A 20,043-nucleotide genomic window follows, 5' to 3' on the forward strand; every position below is an offset into this window, starting at 1 on the left:
GGGGCATCAGCCTTCACATTCTGAGATCCCTAATTTTGGATTTACGGCCGACACCTTTTGTAGCAAGACCCATTTCAAGTAAGAGTCGTCTCAACCACCTATTCTAATATTTGGCAAGGGACCTGATGTCGCAGGCAATGTGCTAAGTGCTGACAAGAGAGCAGTGCGCCCCTCTCTAATTCCGGACACTCCTATGATTGGCTGAGAAGACAGCAGTTGAGTCCAGGAGGTGGTCCCTTTACTGATTTCTCGACACTCCTATGACTGTACACGTGAGAAGACCCAGCTCTTCTGGCTTGACAAACACAAAGGCCCCATGTTGGTCCTCAGGGTCAGGGAGATCTTTCCTGTCAAATCCTTTCCTTTCCCCCTGAGGGTAAATGGGTGTGGACGATGGACTAGATCAAGGGGAAGAAAGAGAAAGTACTGCAGAGGCCACGGCCATGGTAAGACAACCACGTGCCCTGTGATGCCCATACCCTGGGTTCCGACACCAAGATCATGAGCTCCAACCCCACACCCACGCAATGGGCCAAGTCCAGCCGACTCCCAGAGCTGGGGGCCAACCAGGTGACCAGGAATGTCAAGAAAACACAGGACTACATTTTGCCACGCACAGTATTTTTATATTGGAAAGCAGGAGGAAGGGATTGCATCAGAGAAGAAAAAGTTAACCCGGTACAGAGACCGTGGTTGGTACCCTGACGAGAAGGGCCTCCTCAGCCCCGGGGCTCCCAGCAGGACAGCCAGGCCCCAGGCTCAGGCCTCACCGTGGGCGGCCAGTGCAAAAGAAAGGCCTGACCAGGAAGTGGAAGAAATCTCCGGGGTACTTCCAAATGAAGGAGCGCTTGCCCACATCCACGAAACTCAGAGAGCCACTGTCAAAATCCAGGAACACGCCGACGCTGCCCAGGGGTATCTCTGTGTACTGAGGCCGCATCGGGCCCGTGGTCCAGAGCCTGGGCCCGTCGCCCTCCCTCACACATAGCAGGAGAAAGGTGTCCTTGGCGTCGGTCAGCGGGCCTGCGGCTCTGGCCTGCGTCTCCCCACACACGCCCACAGCCCAGTCCCCAGAGTCGTCCACCTCCACCTCCCAGTAATGTTTGCCAGAGGCCAAGCACTGGGTCCCCCATCTGGCAATGTAGTTAGATGTTGCAGGAGCCAGACACACAGAGACGGAGTCCCGGAGAAACTTCACACTTCTCACTTCCTCCAACAGCCTGATGTGGTGATTGGTTATTGCGTTATCGAAGGAAATTTCCACTGTGGAGAGAAGAGAAGATTCCTCTCAAAGCCAATGTTAAAAATTACATTGTCTGTGGCAGAAGAGGCCCTGTCGACAGTGTACCTAAGAGGATGGGGTGATGGGGAACCAGTCCAAGGTGAGAAGGGCAGGCGTGACTGGGAAAGGTTGGGTTTGGGTGGTACCTGCATTATCTGCTCAACGACCAAAGGCCTCATTACAGTGGAAAAGACTTGCTCAACATGCAGAGACTGTAAAGGACAGGGAGGCCATGTCTACTGGTTGATTACATTGCAGGACATCTGAAAACCAGACATTGTCTCCAAGTCCATTGCAAAAAACTTACCTCCACCACCCCTTCTCAGAGAAAGAGTCACATCTGAGACTGAATAAAGAGGATCACTTTACCGGGATATTATACCACAGTGCAGCAAAGGGAGCAAATTGACACAGGGGAAGAATATCTAAAGACACATTCTCATAAGCGGTTTCCTACTAAGTATTTTTTACCCTTCGCATCTGGTTAAAGATGAGGCCTAGTCTTTCTCTATCTATACAATTGACCTTCCAGGTGTAGGTCAGTCCTGGAGCTCTCTGTGGACCCCCTCAAGCCCCAGTTTGCTTTATCCTCATTCACAGAGTAGTGCTTCCTGCACTGAGTTTATCTCAGATGTAGTTTTTCTTATTATATAATAATATAGACTCACACTGTATATTCCATTGCAAGAAGACGTTAAAGCCAAAGTATTTAGAAAATCTAACTGGCTGTGGTTAGTGGGAATATCCAGTTTTCTAGCAGTCAGTGGATCAACAACTGACATTGTAGATGATGATGACCCCAGGACTCAAGGAGCATACCCTTTGTCTCATCCTATACATTATTCTTCAATATGCTAGAGAATTGATAAGGCCTGAATCCCATCTATCCTGACACCAGTTTCCCCTGACCTTTTCCAGGGACAGTGGGACCATGTGACTGACTCAAGGCGACCACATATGCCTATTGGCAGGCTATTCTCGTGGACAAAATGAAAGATTAGGAAAGAGGGCAAAAGGCTGCATACGGAATACCAGTATCTAAAGACCCTGCCCGCTGGACCACCCATAGGGTGAACTCACCTCGGAAGTGGTTAAGCCTGTCCATCAGTCCAGTGATGGGTCGTGCTCTGAGTTCTGGTCTCAGACGCTGAGGTATGTGCCCCTGTATTGCTTGCTCACTCCTGCAAGGAGGAAGATGAAAGTCATCACTCTGGTGCCCAGGACTTCTTGCACACAGGGCTGAGGAAGACTCATGCCCTTTCCACTATACATTCTTCTACAAAATCCATTCCCCGCAATTCGGGGAAGAGGACTGAACCATTCTTAGGGCATCTCCTGCTTTCTCCTGCGCCTCTGCCCACCCCCGACTCTCACAGGTACTTGCCTCTTTCTCTCACCTGACCCTGGGGAACCTAGTCCCTGAAACTTTCTGTGTTCCTAATTTTGAAATCTAAAAATCAAATACAGTGGGTTCTTCCAGAAACTTCTGCATTGAGCCCACGTCACATACCTCCCTCAGATACAAGTGGGTGGGGGAAACTAACCTGTGATTCAGGGGAACAGGAAACCATTCAGCAGAACCTACACCAACATATGCTCACATAGCCACTGAGTAACATCTAAGACGTTCTGTCTTCACTCTGATAGAAGGGCCTGGCAGATAGCACCAAAAAACCAAACTTACCATTTCAACATGTCTCCCAGTTCCTGTTGAGAAAAAAAGAGTAGGTCAGACTTCCGCAGAAATGAGGCACTCTGCCCACCAGGATGGGCTCTGGGAAAGTTCAGACAAGTCCTAATCACCACCAGCAGCCCAACTATGCTGCAAGTTCATTTTCCTTTCCCTCCCTGAAGATAATCAGGAGAATACATATTAATGGATTCTAAATTCTCGAGGACTTCAGAACCCAGAAGGTGGGAGAGGGAGAGAGGACAAGATGAGGGCAGTGACTGCATGGCCCCTCAGCTGCCTGCAAAGTATTCATTGCCTGGGGCTTGTCTGCAAGGGGAAAAGTATGCCCCAAAGGAGGGCAGTCCAAAGCTGGGAGATCCCAACTCTAGGAGGAAATGGATGCGTTTTCCCCCACATGTCTTCTCATCCCCCAGTTGGAGACCAAAATCAGATGTCTCGGAAGAAGTCCTTCCTTTCTGGTTTTTACAAAAGCAAACTACAAAGGGCGAATTCTGAGAAGGGACCATTCCCCAGGGAATCTGTACATTTTTTTCCCACTAGGAGAGCCCTCCACCACAGATGCTGGAGATGGAGAAATACATCTTGGGGAGCAAATAGTACAAGGCAAGGGAGTGGGCTGCAGATAGCAGAAAACATTCTGGGGCAGGAGCTCAGGTCTTACCAGGAGCAGCTCCACATCTGGTTTCTGGCACATCTTTCTCAGCTCCCTGTACACCATCCTTAGGTGCCTCTTCCTGTCAAGAATTTGGCATCGAATTTTCTCCAGTTGTGCAACTCCCTTTTGGCCTTCCTCTTTCAGAAGCTCTAAGTGTTGGTGTTCTTCCTCCAGGAGAATCGGGTGCAGTGGCCGGTAAACAGCCCTGGTCATGTCTTTGTGATGAGTCACATACATCTGGGGGGCACAGGATTCCTAGGTCACACTTTGGCTGACAGGACACCTACGCAGAATGTGGTTTGCTCCATCTGCCTTCTCTCACAGGAAGTTCCTTGCATCCTCAACTCATGCCACCCACTTCTCAGAATCCAGATCCATTCTTCTCCCTTTCATCCATATTCCATTCTTTTAAAAACTGTGCCTAGAGCCAGACCCAGCCTTCCCTCAAGGCACTTCCATCCACCTCGCAAGCACCTGAAGTGCCCAGAGGAGAGTTTTGCATGGCCTATACTCATCAGTCACCCAGTGAGCAAAGTAGTCTAGCCTCCCATCTCCCTGCTCCTCAGCCTGACCTTTCCCCCTACAGCAGCCGAGTTGCATTCCTCTCAGGGTTAGAAGCCATCAGAGGAGATGGTCTTAAAACTCTCACTGCCCACAGCTCAAACTGATGTCCATCCTTGCGGCCTTTCACTCAGCCACCCTCTCTCGGGGAGTGGGCTTTCACCCTCCATCAGGGGCCAGAGGATCCCAGAAGGCCTGGAAGGACACAAGTGCTCATCCCATCGCCTGTTCCCTCCTGGCACTGATGGGCTCGGCCACAGCCACTCTCACTCTCCATCTGTCTTTTGTCTTTCTCTTTGCTCCTGCTCCTTTTTAAAATTTTTTTCAATGTGGTCCATTTTCTCCTGCTGTCCCTATATCATTCTCTACCTCCTTGCTGCGTTAGTTTCCACCATGCCAGGCACACTTCTGAGATGGCTGATCCTGTTTCCTCTTCCTTCTCCTGGACTTCTGCACTAATCAGGCATCACTGCCTGCACTCGGTAGTGATAGCCTCTTTAATGCCCACAGTTCAATTTCTGGGCATCCTAAATCTGTCTGAAATGCCCACACTGGTTAGCCCCTGCTTGTCCATCCGTCAGGACATAGATTGATTGAAACTTGAGAAAGTTCACTGGCCCTGAGTCCTGAATAATGGTTACTGAGTTGGCCAGACCACTGTAGGGGCCTCCATGCCAGCACCTGCTGCATGTTCTCCTGGAGTCCTTCCTGCAATGACTGACCTATGAGACTCTACAGATCCCAACAGGCATGCTATGGCAGGTACACAAGGCAGATGGATTATTTTTCCTGTTGTTCCACCCACTGACTGAGTGTCAGGGCACATGACTCAGGCACAATTTGTCAGTGGGTCTGAGCCTCTACCATGTCTGTCTAAATCTGGTGCAGAGAGAAATACAGTCTCCTACTTACCATCCAGTAGATGGAGATCCTGCCGTCTTTAGCGAGGTTTCTTTCGATGTCTTGGATTTTTTGCCACACAGATCTCATCTGCTTGGAGAGCTTCTCCTGAAGAAGAAGGGTGTTCAGCAGCAGACAAGGAAAGAGATTTCTGTTTCAGACCCCAACTGCTGGGATGGAATCAAGGGATGTCCGATGAAAGAACAAGCACTGCTGATTGGCTCTCACTAATGGTCTATTTAGGACATTCGTGACTAGGGACACATAGTGTCTTGTAGTTATTGGCCTGGGAAACTGACAGAGAGTTTAACGGCCTGCTAACTGTTCACACAGCCTGGCATCTTGCCCCACATGTTGGGTCTGGTGATGCCTGCCCTTTGCTGCTCCATTTGCCTAGCTGGCTGCCTGCCTCTCAAGGTGAGGGCTGTACAGTGGCTGGAGTGTGAAACTTTAACAAAACAATCCTGACCATTAACCTAACCACCCTCCCCTGGGAGGCAAGTGACATGAAGGCAGGTGAACTGATGTGTCTTGTCGGCTTCACTGGCGCTCAACCATGAGAGGACTCCACCCCCTCTGGACTCTCAGGTCCTGAGAATCCCTCAGCTGTCCCACCCGTCCCCTCTCAGGGTGCTCCCAGAGACCTGGCTCACCCGGTACTCCTCGGCCGCCCCCTCGGTGGAGCAGTGCCTGTGGGTCTCGTGTTCTGGGGACTGAGAGCAGTGCCTACAGAGCAGGCTCCTGTCCTCCTCACAGAAGATCTGCTTGGCCTCCTTGTGGGGCCCACACCTCTGAGCCTCAGAGCTCAGGAACCGCCGGACACTGGCTTTTCTGGCGGTGGACACCAGATTCTTGAGAAGGAAGTTGGTGTTGTAGTGTGTCAGCTGGGACGGCTGCCCGCACACAGGGCAAGTGGCAGGGACTTCAGCTGCCTCCCAGAACAGGCAGACACAGGGCCTACAGAAGCTGTGCCCACAGCCTAAGGTGACAGGGTCTGTCAGGTAATGCAGACAGAAGAGGCAGGTGACTTCTTTGTGGAAGGCTTGAGCGAGGTCTGAGTCCATGTTTCTGAGGGAAGAAAAGCAGGAGCTTATTCCTTGGCCCTGGAGACACCCTGGTTCTGACTCAGCAATACACCCTCTCTGGGGCAGAAGACGCTCCGCTTTGCCAATGATGCCAGTGGCAAACTGAGACTGGGTGTGACTCTCAAGAGCCAGACAATACTTTCTGGACTGCCTCACCTACACTACCACTTCCTGCCCCCATTTGTCCTGCAGGGAAGAGAGCCCCCATTTGGGGGAGGTCTCACTTTCCTCCAGATAATCAGAGCTTTGGAACTTTGGGCCAAGTCATAGCTCACGACTGCTCTAAAAATCTCTCAGGGTGCTCATGGCCAGCCATCCACTTAGCCCAGGAGAGTTGACTCAGGCTCTATTTCCATCTCTGTAATTGTTAAGCAGTTTTCCTTGGATATCTTTTTTGATCACAGTCAGAAGCCATAACCTAAGACCTTTATTTTTCTTCCAAAACAGATTCTGAAAAGTTACTAAAAACAAACAAAACATTATCAGATGGGTGCAATTCTAACAAGAATGCATTTACACAAATATGCTAAGCTGTTAAAGTTGCCTTCCTGTTGTTACTGTCTAAATATACATTTTAATCACACAAACCAGAAATTAATGACAAAGGCTACATCTTCCAACTCTTTAAAACTACGGTTAAGCCCCCCTATGCATGGTGATATTTAGAACTGGGATCAAGCACCCCTTCGCATCAGACAAGACGCCATTTGGATGTAATGGTAATCATCTGCACCAAAACCAAATCCTGCTTGTTAAATTCATTCTGCTAAAACTTCAGCTCTCATATCTGCACCAGTTAGATAAGGATATCCCTGAAATGTCTCACATTTCTGTATGGCACCATTCTCACTTTGCTTTCTGCTCAATAGTTTCCCTGATTCTCTTAAATCAAAAAGCTCGTGTTTCTTAAGAGACAACACATCCTTCATTGGGAAACAGTATTTTCCTCAAGTCATGGAACACATTGCCTAGTTGTATATTATAGAATGTTACCTCTGGTGAATGCAGACTATGCACCACATTTCAAGGGGACTCCCCAACAGCTGTGTACAGAATCACATACTCTAACGCTCCTTAGGAGGTACACAATATATCTGGCAGCTGCCTCCTGAGTCCTCATGTTACCTAAGAATAATCAAAGGCTGCATAAAATAAGTCAAGTAAATTTAATCATCCTATTAATTCTGAACCCCACACCCAAGACAGGCTGATGAAAAAGAAATGGAATCATTTTCCCAACGTTGGCAAAACATTGTTTCACAGAAACAACCTCCCTTGGCCGAAAGATGAAAATTAGGAAGCTCTGGTTTTCCTGGGGGAGGTCCCAGGAGCAACTCTGGAGAGAATGGTGCACCTACCTAAGGAGCAAATGGGTGGGCTGCCCAAGTGCTTGTGGGGAAGGAGCAGTGATACGGAGTCAGCTCAGGGATCAAGATTTCCAACAGTCCTAGTGGGAATTTTGAAAAGTCTCTGCAGCCAGGTGACTTCCCTGCGCACTCAGTGCTGGAGAGGCATGAGTCCAGCTCCTTGAATCTGCTTATATTGGGTCTCTGACGGCCACACCCAAGTCTTCCACATGACTGAGTTGCAGAGATCTTCAGAGGCGTGGTGGAATGGATGACCAGATTTCTGCAGCCAGAGGGAAAGGTGGATTGAACACCATGGCTAATCTCCACACACCTCTCCAAGTGCCACCACATCAGAGCCACCATGCTCCCAACACACCAACCCTCAAATGCTGCCTTTACATCTATATTTCTGAAACTGAGGACTTCGATTTTTCACTTACCAAGAGGGAGAAAGGATTATTTCATCAGCTAGTACTGATCGCAGCCAATGTCTTTGAGGACTTGGAAATGTGTTTGCTGCTACTGGTTGAAATATGCTCCCTTTGGGAGAAAACGCTTTCTTTGATTGCTTGCCTGCTTGATTGACTTTTATCATTCAAGGTGAGACTGTAATGTAAGAACACTTTTGCCCACCACTGCAGAATGGAGGTTTCTCCTGTCCCTCACAGTGCGGATCAAGTCCCCAAGGCCTCCCAGCCACAGTGGAACAGGAGATTCTCTGCCTGGTGCTCCCCCACCCAGCTCAGGGACCACTGCAGGGAAGAACACCAGCTTTGGGTTGAACAAATTCATAACTTGATTTGAAACAAGACAGAAAAAACAACAGTACAGAAAAGAAAAAAAAATTTTTTTTAAGGAATAACTCACATTCCTGATCTCTCAAAAAGTTAGTAATTAAATCCGGACACCTCCCTTTCCTACATATTTTCCCCACAGTCAGCTTGGAAATGTAGAGTTTTGGAAAGAAGTGACAATTAAAACACATCTTGAAATCCTTCAAAATACATGTGTGGGGAGCCAACATGGCGGCGTGAGTAGGACAGTGGGAATCTCCTCCCAAAAACATATATACTTTTGAAAATACAACAAACACAACTAGCCCTAAAAGAGAGACCAGAAGACGCAGGACAGTGGCCAGACTGCAGCTACACCAGCGAGAACCCAGCGACTGGTGAAAGGGGTAAGATACAAGCCCCGGCCCTGCGGGACGCGAGCGCCCCTCCCCCCAGCTCCCGGCGGGAGAACAATAGGCAGAGCGGGAGGGAGACGGAGCCCAGGACTGCCGAACACCCAGCCCCAGCCATCCGGGCCAGAGCGCAGACACAGTATATGCCCAGGGGGCCCTGGATACTGGGAGAACAGGGGGTAGACCTCAGAGCGGGTGCTGAAGCTGATGCCCCTGTGACAAAGAAAAGCGGGGGCTTTTTTGAAAGTCTTAAAGGGACAGGGACTTAACAGCTTGACGGAAACAACCCAGGTCACAGTACAGCAGCTGGAAATTACAGGGAAAACCGGGTGCACTAACCCCCTGGGCAACAGCTCTGAGACCCCTCACGGAGGCAAACAGTCAAGCAGCCCCCCCATCCATCACCCCACCGGGCGCTGCGAAAGCAGAGAAGCAGCCTGAGACAAATTCCGCCCACAGAAAGGGAAATTTCTCCCTTCCGGCCAGGCAAGACACAAAGACCCACGCTACACGCAATTACCCAACACAAGCCACTAGGGGTCGCAGTTGCCCCAGTAAAGAAAGGCCAGTAGTAAGTGAAAATTTTGGCCCTCCCAGCTGACAGTCAATAGCACCTGTCAACATGAAAAGGCAAAAAAATATGATTCAGACAAGACTAACCCAGACAGCTTCAGCATCTGCTACATCTTCCCCTGAGAAGGAATCTGGGGAGATAGATTTATTTAGCCAGTCTACCTGAAAAAGAATTCAAAACAAAAGTCATAACCATGCTGATGGACTTGCAGAGAAATATGCAAGAACTAAGGAAGGAGAATTCAGAAATAAAACAAGCTCTGGAAGGACTTCAAAACAGAATGGACGAGATGCAAGAGACCATTAATGGACTAGAAAACAGAGAACAGGAACGCAGAGAAGCTGATGCAGAGAGAGATAAAAGGATCTCCAGGAATGAAAGAATTTTAAGAGAGCTGAGTGATCAATATAAAAGAAATAATTTAAGAATCATAGGCATTCCAGAAGAAGTAGAGAGAGAAAAGGGGATAGAAAATGTCTTTGAAGAAATAATTGCTGAAAATTTCCCCAAACTAGGGGAAGAAATGGCCTCTCAGACCACAGAGGTACACAGAACTCCCATGACAAGGGATCCAAGGAGGGCAACACCAAGACACATAATAATTAAAATGGCAAAGATCAAAGACAAGGACAAAGTATTACAAGCAGCCAGAGAGAAAAAAAAGGTTACCTACAAAGGAAAACCCATCAGGCTATCATCAGACTTCTCAACAGAAACCCTACAGGCCAGAAGAGAATGGCATGATATACTTAATGCAATGAAACAGAAGGGCCTCGAACCAAGACTACTGTATCCAGCACGAATATCATTTAAATATGAAGGAGGGATTAAACAATTCCCAGACAAGCAAAAGTTGAGGGAATTTGCCTCCCACAAACCACCTCTACAGGGCATCCTACAGGGACTGCTCTAGATGGGAGCACTCCTAAAAAGAGCACACAACAAAACACCCAACATATGAAGAAGGGAGGAGGAGGAATAAGAAGGGAGAGAAATAAAGAATCATCAGATTGTGTTTATAATAGCTCAACAAGTGAGTTAAGTTAGACAGTAAGACAGTAAAGAAGCTAACCCTAAACCTTTGGTAAGTAACCACAAACTTAAAGCCTGCAATGGCAATAAATTCATACCTTTCAATAATCACCCTAAATGTAAATGGACTGAATGCACCAATCAAAAGACACAGAGTAATAGAATGGATAAAAAAGCAAGATCCATCCATATGCTGCTTACAAGAGACTCACCTCAAACCCAAAGATGCGCACAGACTTAAAGTCAAGGGATGGAAAAAGATATTTCAAGCAAACAACAGAGAGAAGAAAGCAGGTGTTGCAATTCTGGTATCAGACAAAACAGACTTCAAAATAAAGAAAGTAAAAAAAGACAAAGAAGGACATTACATAATGATAAAGGGCTCAGTCCATCAAGAGGATATAACCATTATAAATATATATGCACCCAATACAGGAGCACCAACATACCTGAAACAAATATTAACAGAACTAAAGGAGGAAATAGAATGCAATGCATTCATTCTAGGAGACTTCAACACACCACTCACTCCAAAGGACAGATCCACCAGACAGAAAATAAGTAAGGACACAGAGGCACTGAACAACACACTAGAACAGATGGACCTAATAGACATCTACAGAACTCTACATCCAAAAGCAACAGGATACACGTTCTTCTCAAGTGCACATGGAACATTCTCCAGAATAGACCACATACTAGGACACAAAAAGAGCCTCAGTAAATTCCAAAAGATTGAAATCCTACCAACCAACTTTTCAGACCACAAAGGCATTAAAATAGAAATAAACTGTTCAAAGAAAGCAAAAAGGCTCACAAACACATGGAGGCTAAACAACACGCTCCTAAATAATCAATGGATCAATGACCAAATCAAAATGGAGATCCAGCAATATATGGAAACAAATGACAACAACAACACTAAGCCCCAACTTTTGTGGGACGCAGCAAAAGCAGTCTTAAGAGGAAAGTATATAGCACTCCAAGCATATTTAAAAAAGGAAGAGCAATCCCAAATGAACGGTCTAATGTCACAACTATCAAAATTGGAAAAAGAAGAACAAAATACATGTGTGTATATATTTCTTGGGGTTGATGCTCCCATGTATTTACAATTAGGCTTTAAAAAATTGCTCTTGAATTCCAAAAATGCAAGCCCTCAATCATGGGGCTTCTTGTAAAAGCAACCCTAAGGGGTTTGCTTTCCAATTCGTAATCAGCATCCTCCTTTCCTCTGTGAAGTATGGAAATGTAGGTTAACTAATAAACTCACATATCTTTTCAAATTATTCATAACATGTTTCTGAGAATTATGACATTCAAGTGAAATCACTGTTTGCCATCGCTTCTTTGTGTTTTGCAAAATGGGGAAGGTGGCCAGCCCAGAGCCTGACCTGCGGAGCATGCCCCTCTAGGGAGGCCCAGGCCTGCGCAGTGGAACCCCCAGAGGGAGCCCGAGGCAGGGCTTCCCCTGCAAGTCTCTGGGGCATGGACAGCAGGCCGTTAGGGGAGTGTTTAGTTGGAAACCTGCCCCTCAGACAGCGGCTAGGAGAATGGCCTAGTTTAAACTCTTACCTTTTAAAAGGAAAGCAGACTTTTCTTGCATCTGCCAAATCCCTTAAAGTTATCCGTTGAGTTTGAGGAGTATTGGGAGAAGGTGTGAGTCCCTGCAGAAAGGCTCTGGGTGCTGCACTCCTAGTTTAGCTTAGCCCCCTGGGCAGCTCATAAAACCCTTGTGAATTTGTCTGACATTACATGTAAGTATTGTGAAAACAGGCCTCCTTGTTACCCTCTGGGTTTGCCATGCAGGACCACCCACAGAGTGAATGCCAGGGATGCACATTCTCTCTCTCTCAAAAACATGGTATTGTCTTAAATATTTCTGACTGCATTGGTAATACACTGAAAATTGGGCCCCTAAGTTCACTCACCGTGAACTGGACCAATGTGTGTGAATTCCTATTTCTAATTTTACATCATTCAGTACGTCTGGCAGGGGTTTTTGTTATGTGAAAACATTTGTTTTAGAATATTTATAAATTCATTTGTAAAAAACAAAAAAGACATCATGCGCTAAATCTGTGATTACAAAATATTGTCACTAACAGACTGTCAAATAACATACAGGGTATTTTACTAAATGATACCTTGTTCTTCAGAACATTTAAGTTATTTCTCAGTTATTTATTAGCTATTGTAAATGCTTCAAAATATACTTGGGCTAGAGATTACATTGATGAGATAAAGGTTAACCTTAAAAATAAAGCAATCAGTCACCTTAGCAGCAAAAGCATTTTTATTTGGGAATAGCAGAGAACTGCAATTTGGGACATGCAAGCCAGAGCAAAGACATGCCAGCTATAGCAATGCTATAGGCATGTGCAGAGAATAAACCAGAGAAATACTTTTTGATAGAGGAAAATGTCCTCATCAAGCAGGCTGTTCTAAGGAAAAAAAATCCACTGGACTAAACTGGAAGTCCTTTGTGTTATGGAATCTTATTGGCTGAGTCTGTCATTGTCTAGACTGTTTATGGGAGGCAGAAGTGGAAATCTTTCTCCTGTTGGGAGTAAAGCAGCTAAAACTGTGGCTTCCATCTCTTTGGTGGGATCTGAGCTGTACAGGGAGAGCTCCCTGCAGCCCTCCTGACTCCAGGTGAGGTTTTCCTTTATTAATTTTCATAAAAGTGATGTGGAAATCAGATTTTGATTGTTACCATTGGACTGTTTTGATACAGAGTAGGATGGTTGTGCTCTGGTGGGCTGGATGGGAGACTGAGCAGCTTTCCTAAACTGTCCACTGGGTGAGAAGTGTGGTGGCAGGGGACACAGCTCAGAATTGGGGAGAGGGGGCCTGGGGGAGGTGACAGGGTTCCTGCAGCTCCCGGGGACTAGGAGCCAGACCAACACCATCTGGGAGGCATCTCCTTTTCCATGCTTCAGGACAAGTTGGAGAGCAGGGGCTTACATAAAGGGGTGTGGCAGTTTAGTCACAGGGACCAGAAGCTGAGCATGCAGGACAGCATGGCCACACCCAATGATGAGGGTAGAGGGTGGGTGCCCAGGAGCATGGGAAACACATGCTGGTACAGGTTTGGGAAAAGGACCAAAGCCCTCGGCCCAGGTGGTCTGGGATGGGTTTGGGATAGAGTGTAGTGTTTCGGGGTGGTAAGGTGGTGTGGGTAAAATTGTAATATTTCCAGAATATCTCACCTGGCTTTAGTACCTCTGCATATCAGTGGGCGTTCAGAGATGGAAAGAAGTATGGCTTTAATATATTTGCATCATTCCTCAGGGGTGGAGAGAAGTTCATCTCCATATCAATGGGAATTACCTGGGCAAAGGAGGGCTTATCTGTCCCTGAGAGGTGAGGGGGAGGGCTGGTTTGCTTCTGCTGGTGCAGGAAAGAGAGAAGGGCCCATATTGCAGTTTGTAAGCAATACACGGATTTTAAACTTTATTTCTCCCTTTGACTGATACCGGTTTTAGAGGTATTTTGCCCTGGGATTTCCTTTCCCTGGACATACAGGTGGAATTTCAACCAGTCTTCCTCAGTGTCACCCCTGATATCCCTACACACCAGTGACCAGCTGCTTCCCAGGGGACTGTAGTCTGGGTTCCTTGGCCACTTGCTGCAGCGGTGAGGAGCCAGGAGCAGCAAGCACCTGGGCCCCTCTGCTTCCTGCATGGGGCTTGAGCTCCCGACTCCAAAGAAACTGTTACCAAAGCCCAATTGTGGACTTGTCTGCCTGATGTGCAGCAAGTCAATGTCTGAGATTTTGGGTTTGAGGCAGAAAACACTTTATTATCAGAGACACAGCTCAAGGAGAAGGTAGGCAACCTTTCCCAAATCTGCCTTCCTGGCTGGGGCATATGGACAGGTTATATATTGCTGAAAAGGAATGGTGGGTTGGGCAGAAACTGGAGCGCCTTGAACCTTCTCAGTTACCCACTGATGTCCTCTTCCTGGTGCCCCCTGGGGTCCTGGTGTGTTTCATGTTGTCTCCCCATCAGGCAGTGGCTCCTCAACTAGATGTTAACAAACCACATCACCCCTAGTCCTGTAATTAGCTTCAGGAACAAGATAAAGGACAGAGTTCTTCATTCTTATGAGCTAGTAAGGAATTTGCCTATGTGCAGCACTGTGCGTTCCTAGACTCAAATGTCCTAAACAGATCACTAGTGAGAGCCAATCGGTGACACTTGTTCTTGCATCTGATATCCTTTGATTCCATCCCAGCACTTGGGATCTGAAACAGCACTTGGGATCTTTCCTTGTCTGCTGCTAAAACACACCCTTGTCCTCCAGGAGAAGGTCTCCAAGCAGACGAGATCAACACTCAGTCAATGGGTTTGGTTGAACAACAGGAAAAATAGTCCATCTGCTTTGTGTACCTGCCATAGCATGCCTGTCAGAATCTGTAGAGTCTTGTAGGTCACTAAGTGCAGAAAGGACTTGCAGGAGAAAATGGAGCAGGTGCTGGCTTGGAGGCATTATTTTTGTTTTATTTTTTATTTTATTAAGGTATGATTGACATACATTCTTAACAAAGGTTTCACATGAAAAAAATGTGGTTACTACATTTACCCATATTATCAAGTTCCCACCCATACCCCAATGCAGTCACTGTCCATCAGTACAGCAAGATGCCACAGATCCACTATGTGCCTTCTCTGTGCTACACTGTTCTCCCCGTAATCCCCCACACCATGTGTACTAAACATAATACCCCTCAATCCCTTTTCCTTCCCTCCCCACCTGCCCTCCCACATCCCTCCCCTTTGGTAACCACTAGTTCATTCTTGGAGACTATGAAGGCATTATTAACCATTATCAGGACTCAGGGCCAGTGAACTTTCTCAAGTTTCAATTGATCTCAGTCTGATGGACAAGCAGGGGCTAACCAGTGTGGGCATTTCCGACAGATTAGGGGATGCCCAGAAATTGAACTGTGGGTGTTAAAAAGGCTATCGCTGCAGAGTGCAGGCAGTGATGTCTGATTAGTGCAGAAGTCCAGAAGAAGGAAGAGGAAACGGGATCAGCCATCTCAGAGATGTAGTCAATGGATGTGTGACTGATCGATCTTTATTTTTTATATTTCCAATGGTGACCAATGCCACCTCTTGAGAGAGCCCTTACCAGTTGATTGGACCTATTTTGAACACCTTTCAAATCTAGTCTGTAAACTGAAGGTTTTAAAGGGATAGCAAAACAGGACCTTTACAATAAAATTTTCCAATCAATTCAACACTTTTTATGTCAATGTGTATAAATGCATGCATACATTTTGTTGAACATTTTAGGTGCTTTATGGGTTCCATAACTGCATAAAAGTTGTAGAAATTTCTTTCAAGACCTAAAAACTCCAGTAATGTACAAAACTGGACAGCTACATATAAGAAAATGAAACTGGATCATTGTCTAACCCCATACACAAAAGTAAATTCGAAATGGATCAAAGACCTGAATGTAAGCCATGAAACCATAAAATTCTTAGAAAAAAACATAGGCAAAAATTTCTTGGACATAAATATGAGCGACTTCTTCATGAACATATCTCCCCAGGCAAGGGAAACAAAAGCAAAAATGAACAAGTGGGACTATATCAAGATGAAAAGCTTCTGTACAGCAAAGGATACCATCAACAGAACAAAAAGGCATCCTACAGTATGGGAGAATATATTCATACATGACAGATCCAATAAAGGGTTGACATCCAAAATATACAAAGAGCTCACGCACCTCAACAAACAAAAAGCGAACAATCCAATAAAAAAATGGGCAGAGGAGCTTCAAAGAAGAAGTTCAGATGGCCAACAGATACATGAAAAGATGCTCTGCATCGCTTGTCATCAGAGAAATGCAAATTAAAACCACAATGAGATATCACTTCACACCAGTAAGGATCACCACCATCCAAAAGACAAACAACAAATGTTGGTGAGGTTGTGGAGAAAGGGAACCCTCCTACACTGCTGGTGGGAATGTAAATTAGTTCAACCATTGTGGAAAGCAGTATGGAGGTTCCTCAAAAAAGAAATAACATTTGATCCAGGAATCCCACTTCTAGGAATTTACCCTAAGAATGCAGCAGCCCAATTTGAAAAAGACATATGCACCCCTATGTTTATTGCAGAACTATTTACAATAGCCAAGAAATGGAAGCAAGCTAAGTGTCCATCAGTAGATGAATGGATAAAGATGTGGTACATATACACAATGGAATATTATTCAGTCATAAGAAGAAAATAAATCCTACCATTTGCAACAACATGGATGGAGCTAGAGGGTATTATGCTCAGTGAAATAAGCCAGGCAGAGAAAGACAAGTACCAAATGATTTCACTCATCTGTGGAGTATAAGAAAAAAGGAAAAACTGAAGGAACAAAACAGCAGCAGAATCACCGATCCCAAGAAAGGACTAACAGTTACCAAATGGAAAGGGACTGGGGAGGATGGGGGGGAAGGGAGGGAGAAGGTGGGGGAGTAGAAAGGGGGCCTTACGATTAGCATGTATGTAGGGGGGGCACAAGGAGGGCTGTGCAACACAGAGAAGACAAGTAGTGATTTTACAGCATCTCACTATGCTGATGGACAGTGACTAATGGGGAATGTTGGGGGGGACTTGGTGAAGGGGGAGTCTAGTAAACCTAATGTTCCTCATGTAATTGTAGATTAATGATACCAAAAAAAACCCCTAGTAATGCATAAAGAGAATAAAAAATTAATCACATAATATAACAAATATCAGTATGTTACAAATGCTCTACTCACAGGTATGTTAAATATTGATGTCATGTTAAATAACTAGGAAAGCTACTTATTTGCTGGGACAGGTCCAAGTGATACAACAGGTAAGCTGAAAATATTCATGTAAAAGAAAATATGCATGAAGATACTTTAAATTCTAGACTCACTAGAATCTTGTATGAGTGTACACACCTCTAGAAGGTCTGGAAGATACAGAAGACCTAGGAGATCTGTCGATATCAGGGTCAGCAGGAAATCTCCGTTTTCCAAAGCCTGGCAGGTATAAAATCAGTCTGCCCAGGACAAGTCCTCTCTAGACAAGTGAGTGCCCTTTTATACAATTAGACTCACCTAAGGCTACACCTACTTCTTGAGATTGGCAGCTGTATTCAAGAAGAAGTGAAAATGGCTGATTAGGTTATACAGAAAGGCATTAAAAATGGCTGATTAGGTAAAAGCACACAGAAAACAACACAGGAGCTAATTATTTAAGGTGTTAAATAATTGAGTACATAACAACTGTGCTTTTTTTCTTATCTTCAATATCATGGCTGCTTTATGTAATGACTGGTCTGTGCGAAAATAAAATCTATTTTTTTGGACTCACATACCCTGGTGAATAATATTAAACCAAATACTTTAACATACATGTATATCTATCTATATATGTGTCCTATATATACACACACATATATATACACACACGCACACTATGACATACACTGTATCTATGTGTTTATATTAAAATATGGTATAATGTGATAATTACTTACATAGTAATTATGTGCATAATTATCTTTAATAAAATGCATATAGAAAATTATTTTTTAATTTAGGTGTAACAGACATTTAACATTACACTGCTACTATATTGTGGGGGATGTTTGTGTAAAAGAGAAGATAAATTATAGCAGGAATAGTATAGAAAACTCTGTTTACAAAGTTCCACGTCAGATTTTCATTCCTTCAAGTGAGTCTGAGTTTATTTAAGATTTGGAAACCTCATCAGCAGCAGTGGACTTACATTCTCAATAAACCCCAGTTTCATTCATGGCTCATTACCTACTACATTAAACTATTTACAGAATTCAACAGATTTTGAACTCCTTTTCAATCTCAGAGAAAACTTTAGACTTTAAGAGAACTACCACATTTCAAGCTTTTGAATTCCCCACTGAGTATATTTGCTCTTTTTCTAGATAATCTTTATTAGATCATGAAATTTCACTTCCATTTTTGTTTGTTAATAATTATTTAAAAATCATAAATGGGCATTGAACTCTATCAAGTGCTTTTATCCTGAATCCATAGGAGTGATTTTATATATATATTTTTCCTGCTAATTCAGTGATTTGCATTTATTCTGCTTTCAGATGTTAAGATACTGTCCTTTTCTAGAATAAACTCCACTTGGACATGATATGCCTTTACCTCTTTCTAGATTTGAATAGCTAGTATCATGTTTAGAGTTGTTGCATCTATGGTTATGTGAGAGTCTATACTGTAATTTTTTCATTTCTTGTAATACCCTTGCCAAGCTTGGCTATTAGAGTTATGAACTGGGAAATAAGTACTTCTTTTTCTGTTCACTGGGACAGTTTATCTAAAATCACATTAATTTTATGCTTATGCATTTGACAGTTTAGATGATGTGAACAAAATGCCTTGAAAAACACATTTTACAAAAGGTGCAGAAGAAGAAAAAGAAAATCTGAGTGGTGTGATACATATTAAAGAAATTAAAGCCATTATTACAAATAAAAATCTCACAAAGAAAACTCCAGTGATGTCTTTCAGTGAAATCTTTCAAGTATTTAAGAAATAATCAACTTCTCAGTTACACACACACACACACACACACACCTTAATTTGACTTCTTATTTGAATGGTATTTATGGGTCTATTTGAGAACTGACATACTTCCCACATTATGTGTTCCAACCCATGAATATTGTGTATTTCTCTATTCACCCACATTTCTTTAATTTCTTTCAACAACGTTTTATAGTTTATACATGTAGAATTGCACATCTTTCATTAGATTGATTTCTAGGTATTTGATGTTTCTGATACTTCAAATGCATTTTAAATTTCCTTTCCCACTTTTTATCGTTGATACGAATACACTCGATTAAATTTCTTCCTAGCTTCACTAAGTATAAATTTGAGAAAATTTTCTAACCACATAATCATGTTATGTTAATTATGATCACTTTATTTCTTCCCAACTCTTCTAAGATGTATGTTTTTTTTTTTTCCTTGTCCAGTTGCATCTAATCTAATATCTATGAGGAAGTGAAGTACAAGGGTGATAGCAGGCATTCTTATTTCATTCCTAATCTTTGGGAAAGCTTTGAAATAGAGTGTTTTTTTTTTTTAACTACATCTATAAAGAATTTAAAGATATGTAAAGTATTGTACTCCACTACCTGTGTTTCCAATTGATTCAACACAATCATCCAATATATCTGAAGCATTTACTTTCACCTTAGCAGTTTCAGGCGTCTTGGGTGAATCAAAAAATATAAATGAGCCACGAAGCTGATTATATAATTAGGAAAATAAGGCACACAAAATGCTTTTGTAGACATGCCTACATTAATCACAAGATTTAATAACATAAAACTTAAATGTTATGCAAAACATATTTAAATAATAAAAATTTTTACAGAAATGTAATCTGAGCCCAATTTATAGTTTTAAATTTTCTAGTGGCCATATTATAAAAAGTTTAAATGAATTTTATTAAAATATTTTATCCAACCTACCCAAAATGTCATCATTTCAACATAAAATTAATATTAAAAATACTGAGATATTTCACATTTTTTAAATACTAAGTTTTGATGTGCTTTATGCATTTTACACTAATAACACAGCTCAATTCAGAACAGTCACATTTCAAGTGCTTAGTATCTACATGCAGCTCCCCTGAGACAATACAGAATTGGAGAAACTGATCTACATAGAGACAC

General features: G+C 43.9%; 1 protein-coding gene across 1 annotated transcript; it reads right to left on the reverse strand.

The window, feature by feature from the left end:
- Positions 1-238: 238 nt before the first annotated feature.
- On the reverse strand, positions 239-6,155 carry LOC118931134 (tripartite motif-containing protein 43-like). Its single transcript, XM_057508189.1, has 6 exons — positions 5,745-6,155; positions 5,104-5,199; positions 3,637-3,867; positions 2,363-2,546; positions 771-1,263; positions 239-398 (listed from the first exon to the last, which is right to left on the reverse strand). Exons 1-6 carry the CDS (start codon positions 6,153-6,155, stop codon positions 239-241), a joined length of 1,575 nt encoding a protein of 524 aa, XP_057364172.1.
- Between the last annotated feature and the right edge of the window lie 13,888 nt (positions 6,156-20,043).

Source organism: Manis pentadactyla, chromosome 9, assembly GCF_030020395.1.
Source record: "Manis pentadactyla isolate mManPen7 chromosome 9, mManPen7.hap1, whole genome shotgun sequence".
Lineage (NCBI taxonomy): Eukaryota > Metazoa > Chordata > Mammalia > Pholidota > Manidae > Manis > Manis pentadactyla.